The 15,773-nt window shown below is 43.3% G+C and overlaps 1 protein-coding gene across 7 annotated transcripts in view; it reads left to right on the top strand.

The window, feature by feature from the left end:
- Zfat (zinc finger and AT hook domain containing) overlaps positions 1-15,773 on the top strand; it is a 175,220-nt gene that overhangs the window by 103,825 nt on the left and 55,622 nt on the right. For 4 of the 7 annotated variants that reach the window (XM_006241713.5, NM_001134957.2, NM_001414958.1 and 1 more), the window contains exon 11: positions 8,247-8,335. The exons of 1 other annotated variant lie outside the window; for it this stretch is intronic. In XM_006241713.5, coding sequence (XP_006241775.1) covers positions 8,247-8,335 — 89 coding nt within the window. Of the gene's footprint in view, positions 1-8,246; positions 8,336-8,409; positions 8,558-15,773 lie in introns of all 7 variants that reach the window. 2 more of the 7 variants (XR_005486668.2, XM_039079527.2) reach the window with 1 other exon arrangement.

Genomic DNA, 15,773 nt, shown 5'->3' with positions numbered 1-15,773 from the left:
GTTTGCATGGTTCTGTCATCAGGGAGTGAGTGACTCCTAGTTGATATTTGAGTTTGATCCTAGGTAAAGTTTATATGGATATGATTATATAGCTATGATGACACTTTGATACTGTAATCACTCTTGATGGGTGTGGAGCAATAGATAAACTGGCTTTGCAGTTATATTAACGTGGTGACCCATGGCTTGCTGAAACATCTCCTTAGTTTTAGACAGTCTATTACTTTTCTACCCTTCAGTGGCTATAGTCTTTGAGTCAGGGGGTTGTCTTTTACATGCGTACCTTCCCTTAATAGGAGTCCTCCTTCGGATACTTTCTACCACCATACTTTTGTTCCTGAGCATTAACCAGTGTTTTACTATTTAAGTACTTTTACCAGAGACTTGAAAGTATAATATCTTTTTTATCTTAATGTGTTCATTCTTTAGTACTATGTGTTATGAAAAAATGATTAGCAATCGCTGTTGAGTCTTCTGGGTTATAATTGGTATTTATCTGACAACTCATAAAGCTGACCAAGTACTGTACAGACTACGTTTCATGAGGCTTATGTAACATGTTCTAAGCATATGTTGTGTGCTTGCTTTTGTAAGGAATTCTGTTGGTGGCCTGAAACTGATTTCCTTTTCTCTTGAGGAGGTGTGTATTCATCCATTACTTGCTGGTTTAGGAGCTACCTGTACTGGAGGTCTTGACCTGTGGAAAGAACCTTTTTGAGGAGCCAAAACAGACAGTGGTTTATTGTGAAAGTCCTTAGGCTCTACAGAGACAGTGGCTATTTCTTTTCCCAAAGCTGGCTCTGTCTACTTAGCCACTCTCTTTTACCATCTATTTCAACTTAATGTCACATCTTCAGTGGGGCCTTCCCTATAAATCAGCCCTAGGACCATGCTGCCTCTCACGCACCCACTTCATACTCCGCACTCTGTGTCAATAATCGTTCTTGGTCCACATTTTATAATACTTTATTTGCATTCTTGCAGGTCTAGGCCTAGGTTAACAGACAGAAATAGGAAGCCTCCAGATAACAATTACATCTGGCAAATAAAAGTTGATGAGCTCCAGAGGGACCAACTCCATGGTCTTGCTCACTTTTGTCTCCTGTAGTCAGGGATGGCTCTGGCATATAGCGACTGTTTCATGAGAGTTGATAAGTATTGAACACAGGTCTCAGGTTGCCATCTGCACTCTGCACTAGCTACCTTGCCCTCTTCTTTTTGAGACTCTCTCTTCTCTCTCTGTCTGTCTCTATCTCACATTATCTCCCTTAGCCACTGTCTACCCCCATGTACACTGGCTACTTTTTTAAGCCACTAATTGTGGCATAATATTTGATTCATTTCTAGATAGTTCAATTTCTGGATCAGCTCAGGCCACCTGTTTTTTTAGTGGTTTAGTCCCTTGTGGCTAGAACTGGAGATAATACATAGGCTGTGTCCCAACTCCAGTCATAGCTTCAACTTGACTGGGTAGAGGGAAAGGGAGTGTGTTGCAGGATGTTTGATCATACCTTGAACCCCAAGATTGTGTTATTTACTGAAAACAACTGTTTCTGGTTTTGATGTCATTTAGCCCTTGGAACACACCTTTAATCCCTCTGACTGAATACAGACGTGCCCTTAATTACCTAACAATGAAGGTACAATCATTTGTAGAAGGAAGCACCCATGTTTGAAAGTGATGTCTAATTGAGTGGCAGACAAATTGATGAATTTGACAGAATAGGATGTGCCCAACTCTCACAAGAAGAAAGAGAATAGAGAAGCTACTTGAAGGGCAATGGAGAGAGAGAAAGAGAGAGAGAGAGAGAGAAAGAGAGAGAGAGAGAGAGCGCGCGAGAGCGCGCGCGCGAGCGCGCGCGCGAGCGAGAGCGCTTTACTGGGACAGTTGTACAGAGACACGTACAGAGAAAGAACAAGTTAGACACAGGTGAAGACAGAATGAGAAGGAGCCAGAAGATTAGAAGAGATTGCTAGTTAGTTTGAGACCAAACAGAGAGTTAAGGAGAGTCTGAGGAGAGCAGGGTGGGGGGCTGGGGGGGCAGACTGAATCAGTCAGCTTAGAGTAGGGTTTGAGCCAGAACAATAGAGTTGAGCCAGCCAGTCAAAGATCAGAAAGTACTGGAAGGGGTGAGCTAATTCAGCACTCTCCGAGGCTGAAAATACTCTAGGCCTTGATACGATTGTCCGGAGGTAAGAATCTTCCAGGACTAGGCCTAGGGTAGCAGACAGAAGGAAGAAGCATCCAGACTACAATAACATCTGGCAAATAAAAGTTACTTGTACAAGGGTGTCTATGCAGCCCTAGTGAATGCTGCTGTAAGCGTTCATCACTGGTCTCATCTTCTGTAGGCCCTCAATTCTCAGCACATAGACTGTAGAATGAAAGGCTTATAGTTCTGACTCCAGAGTGCCCACATCTACGAAGGAGCTCACAGCACAGCAGAGGTGCACTGGTTAACTGCTCTAGCCATTTCATGAAGAAAGTCTCTTCGACATTCCCAGTGACAGCAAGCAGAAAGTATAAACTTGCACTGTCAGGAGGCTGCAGGTCCAGTGAGTGAGATAGATGGCACACATGGCAAAAATCAATAAAGACCTGCTGTGTTACAGTGGGAATCTTGAACCTTCTCAAGTATTGAGGAAATGGGTTTGAAAGTAAAAATATAAGTAAAAAATGATCAGTTTCTATACAAACATGAGCTTCCTAGTACTCAAACTGAATCAGTAAAGCGGAGTATGGGGACTGTTATTCTATATTGGATGGCTGTGGAGTGACCCAGGAGAGATGACACTTGAGTGTAGGCCACTGAGCCAACAGAACATGGATGACCTGAGAAGCATCCCCAAAACAGGGAAGAACAGGCTCTGGGTGTGTCGAGTGAAGACAGGAGAGATGGAGTCATGTGATAGAAGGCCCACGCAGCCATTGCAGGCTGTGAGCCTGTGTTGTGGGTGGAGAGGCCGAGAGCTTGTGGGAGACTGGAGCCAACAGTCTTTTATAAACGCATTGATTCCACACTGCTTGTACTTTACACAATCGTTACACTTTTTCTCCTCTATCCGTAGTCTGTGTAGACAACCTTCCTTAGAGGTTAAGCTTAGATTCCCTTAGAGAATGCCAGGGAAATGAATAGCAAGAGGAAAGGAGGGTCACCACTAAGTAGCCTGGGGGCCCCCTGTGGAAACGAGGCTCCCTCTGGTCCCCTGCATGTACCCCATCTCGCCTCTCAAGGACTTATTTCTAGGGCTCATAGTCCTGTGCTTTAGTCATCCTTACAGTAGAGAGGAGTTTGTGTTTCATGTTGTCTACTGTGGCCCCTGATTATCCAGGACCACATAGGGTGAACCAGTTACTTTTTCTGCTACTGTTTTCTTGGGTGTCTTTCAAATGGACTGCCACTCTGTGAAACAGGCCACCTTTGTATGTGAGAGGTTCTGAGCACCGTGACTGGTGGCAGTTATGTCAGCCCTCACTGGACAAAATGACTCTCTGTGCTTGAAGGTAGAATGTAGCTGGGTCTGAGTCTGGGCTCTCTTGCCCCAGTTTAGGACCTAGAAAACTACTTAGCTCTGATTTGCCATCCAGAAACTGATGATACTTCCTGCCTCCCTGGTCTCTGTGCCCAGGCGGAAGATACACACCCAGCTCTAGGGCAGCTAAAAGATGCCTAGGAGTTCAGTAAGGAGAACGAGAGGCAAAGATGGACAGTTTTGAAAATTAACCTCTTTTGCTTTGTTGTTGTTTTCCTTCTTGGGTACTGTGTGGTTTGTATCCACTACAGCTGTGTATGTTCATTGTCAGTGTTGTGAGGTCATTTTAACCCAGGAAGCACTAGCTTGCCTTCCATATTATTCATAATTCCCAGGTGTATCTTGCTGGGATCCACTTGACAACCTGAAAATTGCTTCTTTATAACTAGTCGGAAATCTGCATTCCCTTGTTTTAATTAGGCAATAAAGATCATGTAACTATGCTTTCAGGCCTGTTGGTTGGGACACTATTGCCTGGCTGGATTGTCCAGGGTGGGGATGGCCTTTTGGAGACACCCACTTTCCTTGTGTGATGCAGAGCCTTGAATACTAGGTCATTTCGTTTCTTTCTTTCAAAGTTTCCTTTAATTTTCTTTATCTTTTAAATTGAAATACAATTATATAATTTTTCTCACTTTTGCTCCTTTTAGTCCTTCTCATGTTGTGCCCCAAACCCCACTTCCTCCTGAAATCATGGCCCCATTTTGTTGTTGTTATTATTACACCCCTCATACACATGCCTCATATATAAATGTCACTTGCTCAGTTTGTTTAGTTACTTGCATGTATATAATTTTGGGGATGGCCACTTGATATTGGAAAACTGATTAGGGGGCTTATCCCTAGGAAAGGCTAACTCTCCTTCTCTCAGCTGTCCTCAGTTGCCTGTAGTTCTTTGTCTGTGAGTGGAGTCCCATAAGAGTTTCCTTTTCAATGATAGCATGTCTATTGGTATTGTATTTATTCAGGCCTTGTTTAGGCAGCCACATTGTTGAGGTATCATGGATAAAACTTGTCTGTCATTTTTACGAGATACATTCTCACAGCAGTTTTCTGGTCCTCTGCTTTTTCAGTCTTTCCACCGGATTTCCATCAATGTTCCTTCCCCTATCTGTAAGTGCAAGGAATCTGCTATACAGTCAGTTTGGGTTAGACATCCCACAATTACTTGTGGGTTTGTTGTTGTTGTCGTCATCATCGTTGTTCTTGTTGTTTAGTTTTTTGTCTTTTTTGGTTTTATTAATTTTGATCTGTTGTGATCTCCGCTAATCATCTCTGTTACAAAGAAAAGCTTCTTTGACAAGTCATGAGAGCTATACCATATCTGTCAGTATACTAATAAATATTTTAAGTGCAGTTAAGATTCATGCTGGTTTAATAAAATGTCAGTAGTAGCTCTCCTGTAAGATACATAACCTCATTTGTGGATGGTTGACTGTGTTTTCAGTATCAGACAGGATTTCCTTATGCTTAGGGTACCTAACTCTAAATAGAGAGCTCCTTGTTACCACAAAGATATGAGTACCACTACTGCTGTTATTTCTGCTATGATCACTGTCCTTGTTGTTCATAACTACTTATGAGTATTCGTTGCCTCCAATCTCTTGGCAATAGCACCTGCCAATATTATCAAAGTTTGTTGTCAGGCTATATCTCTCTCTCACACACACACACACACACACACACACACACACACACACACACACACACACAGAAACCAGTAAAATCTAGAGTTTGGAGTTCATACCCTTAAGATGAGAGGTATATAACTCTAGTATTAATATTTTTGAACCATCTGTCTTTTGGTTGTTGTTTTTGCTGCTTCTATGAAGACTGCTATGTGTATAAGATGTAAAAGCTTTCTTGTTTGTTTCTTACCTATTTCAACTTAATAAAATACATGTAATCCAGTCATATATGTCTGAACCTAGACACTGGGTTGCTGAGAGGAAGAATGCATGGCAGTTGATGACAGCCCATCTTGAGAGCAGGTAGTTACTGTGTGTGGGGTGGGAAGCATACTGTTGCATAGGGTGTAGTTGGAAGAGAAGCCTGATGCTAAATGAAATGGAGAGGGTGATGACCTCAGGGCAAGACCCTACCCAGCCAAGTTTTCAACATGTAGAAAGGAATTAAAGAAAAGTTTAAGCAGTGAAGAAAACCATCAATATCAGAAAGTGGATGAAAATATATTTGAGAGATGGAACCAAGTTGCAGCCTCAGTAGTAGTATTGGCTAGGTGGTTCTGGTTTTAGACTGAAGAATAGAAGAGAGGGCTTGTGGAAGCTCCCTCCATGACTAAGGAAAGTGTCTGAGGTCAAATAGATGTCAGGGGTGTCCCTGTATGGAGACTGAGAGAGGCCATTTCATGAAGTTGTGAAGGTGAAGCCTGGATTGTGTTGGGAGACCCCAAGATGGTGGAGAGGTCAGAATCCTGGGGTGCTTGCCAAAGACAGCTGCTAAGAGGAAGTGGAACCAGTGCCTGACAAGGAAGTATGTTGCAGTCAGCAGTGTGAAAGCAGTTGAGGATCTGAAGAGTGCTTTGACATCAGATGTGGGGATGCAGAATTTGGAGATTGCCCTGCTGGTTTTTATTCTTGCTTTGATCCAGTATTTTCTCATGGTGCTTTCTTTACTCCCTTTTGGAATGGTAATGTATATCCTGTGCCATTATATATTGGAAGTATGTGATCTGTTTTTTGATTTTAATTTTATAGAAGGTTGCATTTAAGAGATTGCCATGAGTCACGGAAGAGACTTTGGACTTTGAAGAAGTCTTGAGACTGTGAAAGACTATAGGGACTTTTGAAATTGGACTGAATGCATTTTTCCATTACGATATGGCTACAAGCCTGTGTTTGCCAGGGAGTGGATGTCCTGGTTTAAACAAGCATCCACATATTTGAATGGTTACTCGTCAGGGAATGGCATTACTTGAAGTGGATTAGGAGCTGTGGCCTAGTTGAAATGAGTCGCTAAGGGTAGGCTTTCAGGTTTCATAAGTCCAGGCCAGGTCCATGTTGCTTTCTTCCTGCTGCCTGCTAATCTAGATGTAGAATTCTTAGCTCCTTCAGCACCATGTCTACCTGTGTACCCTCATGCTCCCCAGCTTAATAATAATGAACGAATCCTCTGAAATTGTAAGCAAGACCCCAATTAAATTCTTTGTTTTATGAGTTACCTTGGTCTTGGTGTCTCTTCACCTCAATAGAGCAATGACCAAGGCAATGGGTAATGTCTCAAATGTTGGGTTGAGGGAAGAGATCTGAGTAGAAGGTGTAGATATGGGCATCAAGTGTAGGAATCACTCATGTGCAGTGGGTGCAGAATAAAAACAGCATGGGCTAGAACACTGTGGGGCATCAGCCTATGGAGAACCAAAATACTTATTGGCTAGTCAGAGAGACACACTTAGGTGCTGGTGATGTAGTACCAAAAAATAAGGCTTTCTAGTCATAGATTGTCAGTAGAGACTCAGGTAGTAGAGTCATTGACAAACACCAGGAATGACATCTGCCATCGACTTGACTAGTGGTTACTTTGGTAGGAACAGGTGTCAAGACCAGTTGTGGCTTTGCTCAGTTTGCTTTGACTTCAGGGGTTCAGAAGAGGGGAGTATAGGGAATGGAACTATGGAGCAGTCTTGCTAGTCTGGTCTGATGGAGATGTGTAGGATTCCCCATTAGAGCAAGAGTTTTTGGGATCCATACTGCTGAAGCAGTAGTTTTGTTCATGTAATGCTGGCACCATTAGGGCCATTTTTTGCTGCAGGAAGTAGGTCATACTTCTGTTTGATTACGTATTTGTATGGTTGCAAATGGAGATTTTGGTTACTCTCATAAGGAACAGGGTGCTGTGTTCCACATATCCATTCTTTGTGTTGTGTTAACATGTTCAGCTAGTCACCTGATTATTGAATATTGCTAAAACAGTGATTTTCTCTGACATTGTCTTTGGCACTTCTGAAGGTATGCTATTGGCTCTCCCACCAGCATGGGAGCTTTGCACAGTGATCTTTTTCCACATGGAAAGTCTTTCTACAGATTCCTCTGGTGCTTAGGACATTATCTTCATTGAGATGCCCCAGATCCTCAATATTTTGCTTCCCTCTTCTCCAGATCAGCTTTTGACTTCCTGTAGACTGCATACTTCCTGTTCCAGGAGGAACATGTGGCTGTTTCATGATTCTGACCATGGTGTGGCCTATTCTGCTCTTGTGCGCTCTCTCTCTCTCTCTCTCTCGCTCTCGCTCTCTCTTCCCCTCCCTCCCTCCCTCCTTCCTGCCCTCCCTCTCCCTCTCTTGGTCTCGCTCCCCCTCTCTCTCTGTCTCTCCCTTCCCTCCCTCTCTTCTTTCCTTCTGTCTCCTCACTCTCTCCCTCTTTCTCTCTGTCTCTCGTAAACACTCCTCTGTTTTCAGTGTCCTTTCTAGGTGGCTGGGCATACACTTTTCTCCCTTTAGGAGTCTGCTGTAACGTTACTGCTCAGAACCTTCCTAGACAAAGCTGGCCACTCTCCTCCTTCAATGGGTGAGCTCCTTTCTGGACCTCCTTGCTGACAACTGATCATGCTGCCTTGCATCTGTGTACTGCCTTCTTGACCTGCTCTGAGAATCTGCTCTCCCACTGGCAAGGGACACCTGTGTGTACATGGCCCCTTTACATGCAGGAGCTACAAGCCTGGCAATGATCACTTTGTCCTCCGCTTCATTCCAGGGAAGCAATTCAAGTGCACGGTGTGTGACTACACAGCTGCCCAGAAACCACAGCTGCTGCGACACATGGAGCAGCATGCCTCCTTCAAGGTAAGAGGTGTGCAAGGCAGAAGTGGGGAGGACACAGGTAGACACACAACACTTGTGTTGACTTTGTTTTTCAGCCCTTTAGCTGTCATATGTGGAGTTTACTTTGTGCTCCCTCTTTCCATAATCATGGAGTTTCTCTGTGTTTTGGAAACCAAGTCAAGGAAGAGTGTTCAAGAGGATGCAGACAGAAAAGAAGGCATGCACTTCCCACTCAAAGCTTGAGTGAGTTGCGAGGGGTGTGGTGGTGGTGGGGGCAAAGTACAGACTTAGGGAGGTGTATCTGTGCCTTCAGATCTTGGATTACTGCAGGTAAATTGTGTGGTAAAACAGGTGTAATAAATCTCACCTAGCAGGCTTCTCTATGAGTGGGAGAACATTCTGGTATACCCACTGTAGTGCCCACCCAGCACAGTGGTTCTCAACCTTCCTAATGATGTTTCCCTCAAATATAGTTCCTTATGCTGTTGTGATTCCCAGCCATCAACTTATTTTATGGCTACTTCATAACAGTAATTTCACTACTATTGTGAATTGTAATGAAAAACTGATTTGTGATCCTTGTAAAAGGGTTGTTTGACACCCCTCCTTCAAGGAGTCATAATCTACAAGTTGAGAATCACTGGCCTGTTATGTATAGAGATTGGAGGGTGGAGTCCCTCTGTGTTTTCCTAATGCTTGTAAGTACTGTTTTTTTGCATGTATTTGGTAATATCTACTTAGCCAGTCTCTCATGGAATTGTGGAAAGGAAGAAAGATGGCCTATTATGTCTCTCAATAAAAAACTCTGCATAATCACTTAAGTCAGCTTGACCCTTGACATTGTTATGTTTGCTGATATGTACTCGGGAAATTAAATTTTTAAGGTTTGCAACTATTTTGCTCTAAAATGCCTTTGAAAATGCCTACTATAGAATCCCATAGAACTGTCTAATGTGGAAGGGATGTTGGTCACCGGATCAGGCTCTCTCTCACTGAACACCTCAGGCGCTGACTCTGTGTAAGGAGGCTCATACCTGTTACGTTAGAGCTCCCCATGGTATATGCTGCCACCCTTGCTTATCAGATGAGAAATCTGAGCCTCAGAAGTGAGCTGATTAGTGCTAGTCTTTTCTGCCACAGACTTTTATTTCAGCTGGTGTTGTCATGTTGACCTTGTCTGTCACTTGTGAGGTGAGAAGGACCTTTCCCAGCAGCAAGCTCATCCTGTGTTCAGGACAGCTTGTGAGGTGCCTTAGGGCTTTTCCTCATGGATTGAAGGGCTCAAAGCACTCTGAGTGTGGGGGCACACACTTTTAGCATCCAGAAAGCAAAGGAGCCAGAACTTAGACTGTATCCAACCAATGTTCCGTGCTCTTCGTGCTGTGTCTTAGTGACTGGGCAGAAGGGAGGGCTGGGAAAGCTACAGTGTTGCAGACAGTTTTGAGGGAGCTGATCAGTCCACAGTGAGCATGAGTTGCTAAGGCGGAACCTACATGTCACCGAGTATCAAGTGACTGAATCTGTTACATCTTCAGTTTTATCCCTATTTTTGTATATAATTAAATCATGTCTTATGGGACACAAACAAAGTGTATTTACTGTGCTAGAGATCAGAGGACCAAAGCAGCCTTCTGTCTTTGTAGATGAGAAGTCAGGTCCACTGAGAATAATTCTAGCTGCTGCTGTCTCAGTGGCCTTTGCAGTCATTTTTGGTTTACATTGATCCTGACCAGAACAGGTGAAGCAGTCTTTGGCCCTGAACTAATTCTCAGTTTCTAAGGTTTTTGACTGTGGCTCAGGAGAGGAATGGGGGATTTATTCTGTTAAGCATCCACACAGGCAGTAATACATGTCATGTCTTTGGCATCCAGTGCAGAACCTGTTGTTGCTGCATTTAGCTGATTCCTGGGCTATGGCTGGTCTCTCTCAGGCTCCCAGTGGATTCAGGATCCTCTTTATCAAGTAGTACCATAGCTTAAAATGAAACTCTCCCAGGTTGTGGAACACCACAGCCAGCCTTGGCCTCTCATCCTGTAGCTCTTCGATGTCAGTTTGTCTAAGGGAATTTCTCAGTTAGCTCATAGAGCTGCATGAGGTTGGTCCACACCAGCCACTGTCATCCAGACAGTGGTAATCGCTCCTCTGTATTCTCCCCTTTCTCACCTCATGTTGGTTTCCTCTTGCTAAAATGGATGTTGTGTTGAAAGAACATACATACTTTATAGTTCTGTAACTCAACAGTCTAGCATGCTGCTCCTGCTCCCAACTGTGAATGTTGACAAGGCCAGCTCTCGAGCCCATGCCCTTGCCTTTCCTCACCACTAGAATCACCTGCAATCCATGACTTGTAGCCACTTTCTCTGTTTCAAGGCCAGTAACATGTCATATCCCCTCATAACTTCTGCTCTGAATTTCCTCTCTGACTTTTAAAGATCCATTTTGGGTTGCTGATGGTGGTGGGGTGATGTGGGAGAGATGGCTGTTGGTGGAGCGCTTTGTTGAACAAGCATGAGGTTCTTCGTTTACTCCCCAGCACTCACATGTAAAGCTGGCTACAGTGGTGCATGTCTGTAATCCTGGCGCTGGGGAGATGGAGACAAGCAGATCTGATCATGATACTTACCCTAGTGGAGTCAGTGAGATCTGGGTTCACTGAAGAAACTCTCAGAACATAAGGTGCACACTGATTACAGAGGATTACCAACCTCACATTGGCCTCTGGCCTCCATGTGCCCCCAGGCTGACATGCACATGGATGTATAAACATGTATGCACATACCACATGTACCTGTATACACACACACACACACACACACACACACACACACACACACACACACACACGGGGAGGGGGGAGGAGAGAGAGACAGAGACAGAGAGACAGAGACAGAGAGAGACAGAGAGGGAGAGAAACAGAGAAACAAACTGCGTTTACTGGGTGTGGCTCAGGTGGTAGTGTGCTTGCCTATCATGTACTCCATTTCAGTTTCTACCAAATAAATAAAAAATGACAGCATGTTTGTAATCTCAGCACTCAGGAATTGGACACAAGAGGCTCAGAATTCTCTTTCTTTCTTTCTTTTTTTTTTTTTTTTTTGGTTCTTTTTTTCGGAGCTGGGGACCGAACCCAGGGCCTTGCGCTTCCTAGGCAAGCGCTCTACCACTGAGCTAAACCCCCAACCCCGAGGCTCAGAATTCAAGGTAAACTTTGACTATGTAGAAAGTTCAAGACCAGCTTGGGATTCAGGAAACCCTGTCTCAAATAATAAAATGTTTAAAGGCCCCTGTGATGACACTCATATAACCCAAGTAAAGTCTTTATGCTTTGGCCAGCTGTCTAGTGACCTTAGGTTCTGTCCTTTAGTTATTACTGGGTTTTCTTCAGTGACAGGGTGACCCAGGTCTCATCCATTTTCGAAAGCACTCTTAACTCTGAGCTAATAGCACCGCCTACTTCCTATAGTCTTCGTTCCTTTTAAACAGTTTCATGGATTAGGACATGGGTGTCTTGAGAGGGCCACTGTTCTGCCATCATATTCCCCCACAGTTTTCCTTTCCAGTATGTTTGTGGAGGAGCTGTTCTACGGAGGCCAGAAAAGCCATCTCACCTGCTAGCTAATGCTGCAAAGCACTCAGGTTTCTCTTTTGACTACCCCTCTGAGTGGGCAGGGCTCCTCAGGAGATGCTACTGAACTTCCGCAGTTAGTTTGCAAAATGAAAACAATTTGCTTTTCCTGAGGTAGACTTAATAATTTATAGTATATGACTTGTGACAGGAAACACTGAAGAAAGGCAGATTCCTAGATTTTTTTTTTTAAATGGCACATTTCTATTTATGTATTTATTTAGTATTCATTAAACAGGACTTGAAAATGCTTATAAATTTCTTTCTCCATAGAATCTAGAGTGCTTTTGAAGCATTTTTAAAAGATGAGTTTGCAGTCCAGCAGTAAATGAGATTTTTTTTTTTGATGGAAATCACTGCACCAGCTTTACCACTGATAAAGCTTTGTTGGGTTCCGTGGCATAGCTGAGTCTTGGTGGTTTGCTAAAAATGCCCTTCTTTGGCATCAGAACTGAAGGAGGGTAGAGGACCCTCACAGCTGAAGGAGGGTGGAGGGCCCTTTATGCAGTTAGAAGCATTGCGTTCCCTTGAGTGTTTCTAGTTATTTTCACACTTCATGAAATAGACTTACAAGCTCCTTGTCATTGCTGCAGAAGTATTGAGTTCTACGCTTTATTTAATCTTGCCCCTCAGTTGAGTCCTTTGGTTGCTTCCAGTTTGGGCTGTTATAAATAACTGCGCAGTAGACATCTTCATGCAGGAAGCGTTTTCGTGTCTCCTAAAATCTAATGGGTGATAAAGTTGAGAGCCAAGCCCACTCACCACTGAGAAATCACAGATATTGCCTGCAATCACAATGCATTCTCAAGGGCAGAGTCTGTCTTGACCTTGCACGGCTTAGGGACTGACCTAACTGGGGAAACGGGGATTTAAGGACAACAGGCACACATATAGAAAAGCTGGAGTTTTATGGTGATACACCAGCAGCCTGGAAACTCAGTGTGTTTGTTTTATGAATTCGAATCATGGAGGTGGCTTTATTATATGTAGGTGAAGTGAAGGAGGAGGCAGGGTCAGCTCATCTATGTAGGTGGGTCTCTGAATCAGAGAAGTCGCAGACTATAAATATCAAGGAAGAAGGAGTAACAGTTCACATTACCTGTACAGACTGTCTATATCCACACATGAACCAGGGGAAGGCTTTGCCTAACTCCAGGAAGGCTTTGGGTCTGAGGCACTGGAGTCCTTGTCATGGTTGTGCTCATGTCAATGATACAACTTCCTTTAGGATGTACCCACTTCTTCCATATTCTCTCAGGGCTTCCTCTACTCCCCACAATAGTCAATATGCTTAACCTTAGAGGAGGGCTGGAGAATGTATCTAGTGATGGGCAGCCCCTGAGCTGGAGGGTTTAAACAATAGGCTGGTCGTCATGTCTAGATGTACAACACCTGTATTAAATACAAACCAGGAATGTTTGGTTAGTTCCATGACATTTATGCCCCTGTTAGACCAGTGAGCATGCATCTGCAGGTGAGTTGTATTGTAGTTCAAACAAACTATTTTTAAATGAAGTCTTGCTTTTCATCTAAAGGCAATGCTTTATTTTATAGGTATCACATTTTATCCATCCTAAGTTTGAGAGTTATGTTCTTAATTCTGTTGAGTCCTACATCCTTTGCGTTGTCTAAATGCTAGCTCTGAAAATGTAGCCCTACTATACTTTTTCCTATTGTGAGAGATGTGGTGGATGTGGATGGTGCTGTTGCTGGAGGAAGGCAGGGGAGAGAGGAGGAGGGGAAGAGAGAAGTGAGGGGATCAGGAAAGGAGATGGCTAGAAGAATATCCCAGGGAAGTCCTTAGCCATGAATCACAGCCTCACATATAAATGGTGGCTTAGATCTTCCCTCCTTGCTGAGTTGAGCCATTCTCTTTCCTTGGATTCTTTCCTAGCGTGATTATCTCTTTCATTCAAGGAAACTGAGCTTTCTCTTAACAAACTTTGAGATATCAAGGCCTCAGAATGGTATTCTGAGATTACTCTAAAATTCAAGAGAAAGGCTGAGCAGCTAGAATTATTTTCATATGAAGTTTTTAATTTATCTTTTATTTTTATGAAGAGTTTTCTTATAGGCAAGTATGTAACAAGAATTGGTCACAAAAAAGGGAATAACTTGGGTACATGATAAAAAAAATGTTCAACTTCATTGATTAAAAATCAGCAAAACTACGCTATGATCATTTTTCACTTGTATCAGTAAACCTCACAGTTCAAGTACACATCCCACTGAAGGCCATGAGGGAATCGCTCTGTTCAGATACTGTCGTTGGGAGTAAAAATGGCATGTTCCCCAAGGAGATGAGTGCAGCAGAAACTGCCCCAACTGCAGGTGTGTCATAGAAGATGTAAAATGGTCACTTGTATGAGCTCATCTACTGCATACATTCTTGCAGATATATGAAATAACCGTGTAGGGTCATTTATTAGAAATAGGTAATATATGCATGTATAGGGTAAGTCAGAAATCAGCAAAATGCAACAGAGTGATTTGTAGCTTTAAAAGAGGCTAAAAATCTCTCTCTGCTCACTTTTACAGAGAGATATTTAATCTGTTAAGAAACTGCAAAAGGGAGATTAAAAATGATAAAACCATATTTCTTATGTTTACTTTCAAGGCTCTGTAAAAATAAATGCAATAGAAACAGACACATCATCTATTGAGGAGAGTAGGAATATGAACTGACTATATGGGAGGACAGGGTTATAGTGATGTGTAGGGAGTGTACACACATGCATGTTTGTGTGTGGGGGGCACATGTGTAGAGGTTCACATTTGTATGTATGCTCACGTATACAGTGTACCTGTAGAGTGCCATTTTGGCATCCCATCTTGCCCCAGGAATCCCTTGTCTCTGTCTCCTGTATACTTAGACTACAGGTCGACCATGCCCACTTAGCTTCTGCATGGGTCCTGAGGATATGAGCTCTGGGCCTCACACTCTCTTTGCCCACTGAGCCATTACCCCCAACCAAGGCTTGATTTTTAAACTGTGTGAACTGAATGGGTCACCTCCTTGATATATAAATAAAAAACGTAACATTGTAAGAAAAAAAAGGTATCTTAGAAACTAAAGTCGAAGCAGATTATGAGCAGAATTTGAGCACGCTCGTAGTCTCTGGTGGCATCTTGTATGAGCAGTGGCAAACTGCCTTTGGCAGTTGAACACTCCAGAGCAGCGAGGTACCTTAGATACTGCAGGACTAATGGTCTAGTTAGTTCCTCACTGTGCCACCTGTGCATTGTGTCATTTCACTCCTTTCTGTAAATCTTACTACCTGTAAAATGTTGGTGTGCTATCTGTCTCCTGGTGTGGAGATATTAAAAGCAATATAACTTTTATGAGCAGTGGGTCTGGTACATGGTACCTGGTGGGTGACCAAAAGATGCTGGCTCCATCTTTTTCTCCTGTATCTCTTGAAAATGGCTCCAAGTTCCCAAAAGTACCAAAGCAAGGGATGTAAACCAGCTTGACTGTGTCCATATTCTTTTTGTTTGGGTTGCACTGAGTCTGTAAAGCACCTACTCTAATATTCTCATAGATGTTTTCCTCTATTCACTTCTAGGCAGTGATGCTCTCCTCACTGTGGTGTGTATTGTTCATCAGCAAGTAGATTAGGGCCATACGGCTGGGTCACTACCTGCCCATGAGTAGACCTCTGTGGTGCTCCTTTGCTAATTTGAGCCACTGCTTGCCTCTTTGAAAACTTCCAACAATAATCTCATTATTTCAAAAGCTGCTTTTAGGAGGACTGCTGTGAAGAAACTGGACAATGACTCTGCATAGCTGTCGCCTGGCCACATTCATGAGGATGGCTGGGAAGGGCACCAACT

Source organism: Rattus norvegicus, chromosome 7 (genome assembly GCF_036323735.1).
Source record: "Rattus norvegicus strain BN/NHsdMcwi chromosome 7, GRCr8, whole genome shotgun sequence".
NCBI lineage: Eukaryota > Metazoa > Chordata > Mammalia > Rodentia > Muridae > Rattus > Rattus norvegicus.
Note: the sequence above shows the minus strand (reverse complement) of the source record. Positions and strands in the feature narration are given on the sequence as shown.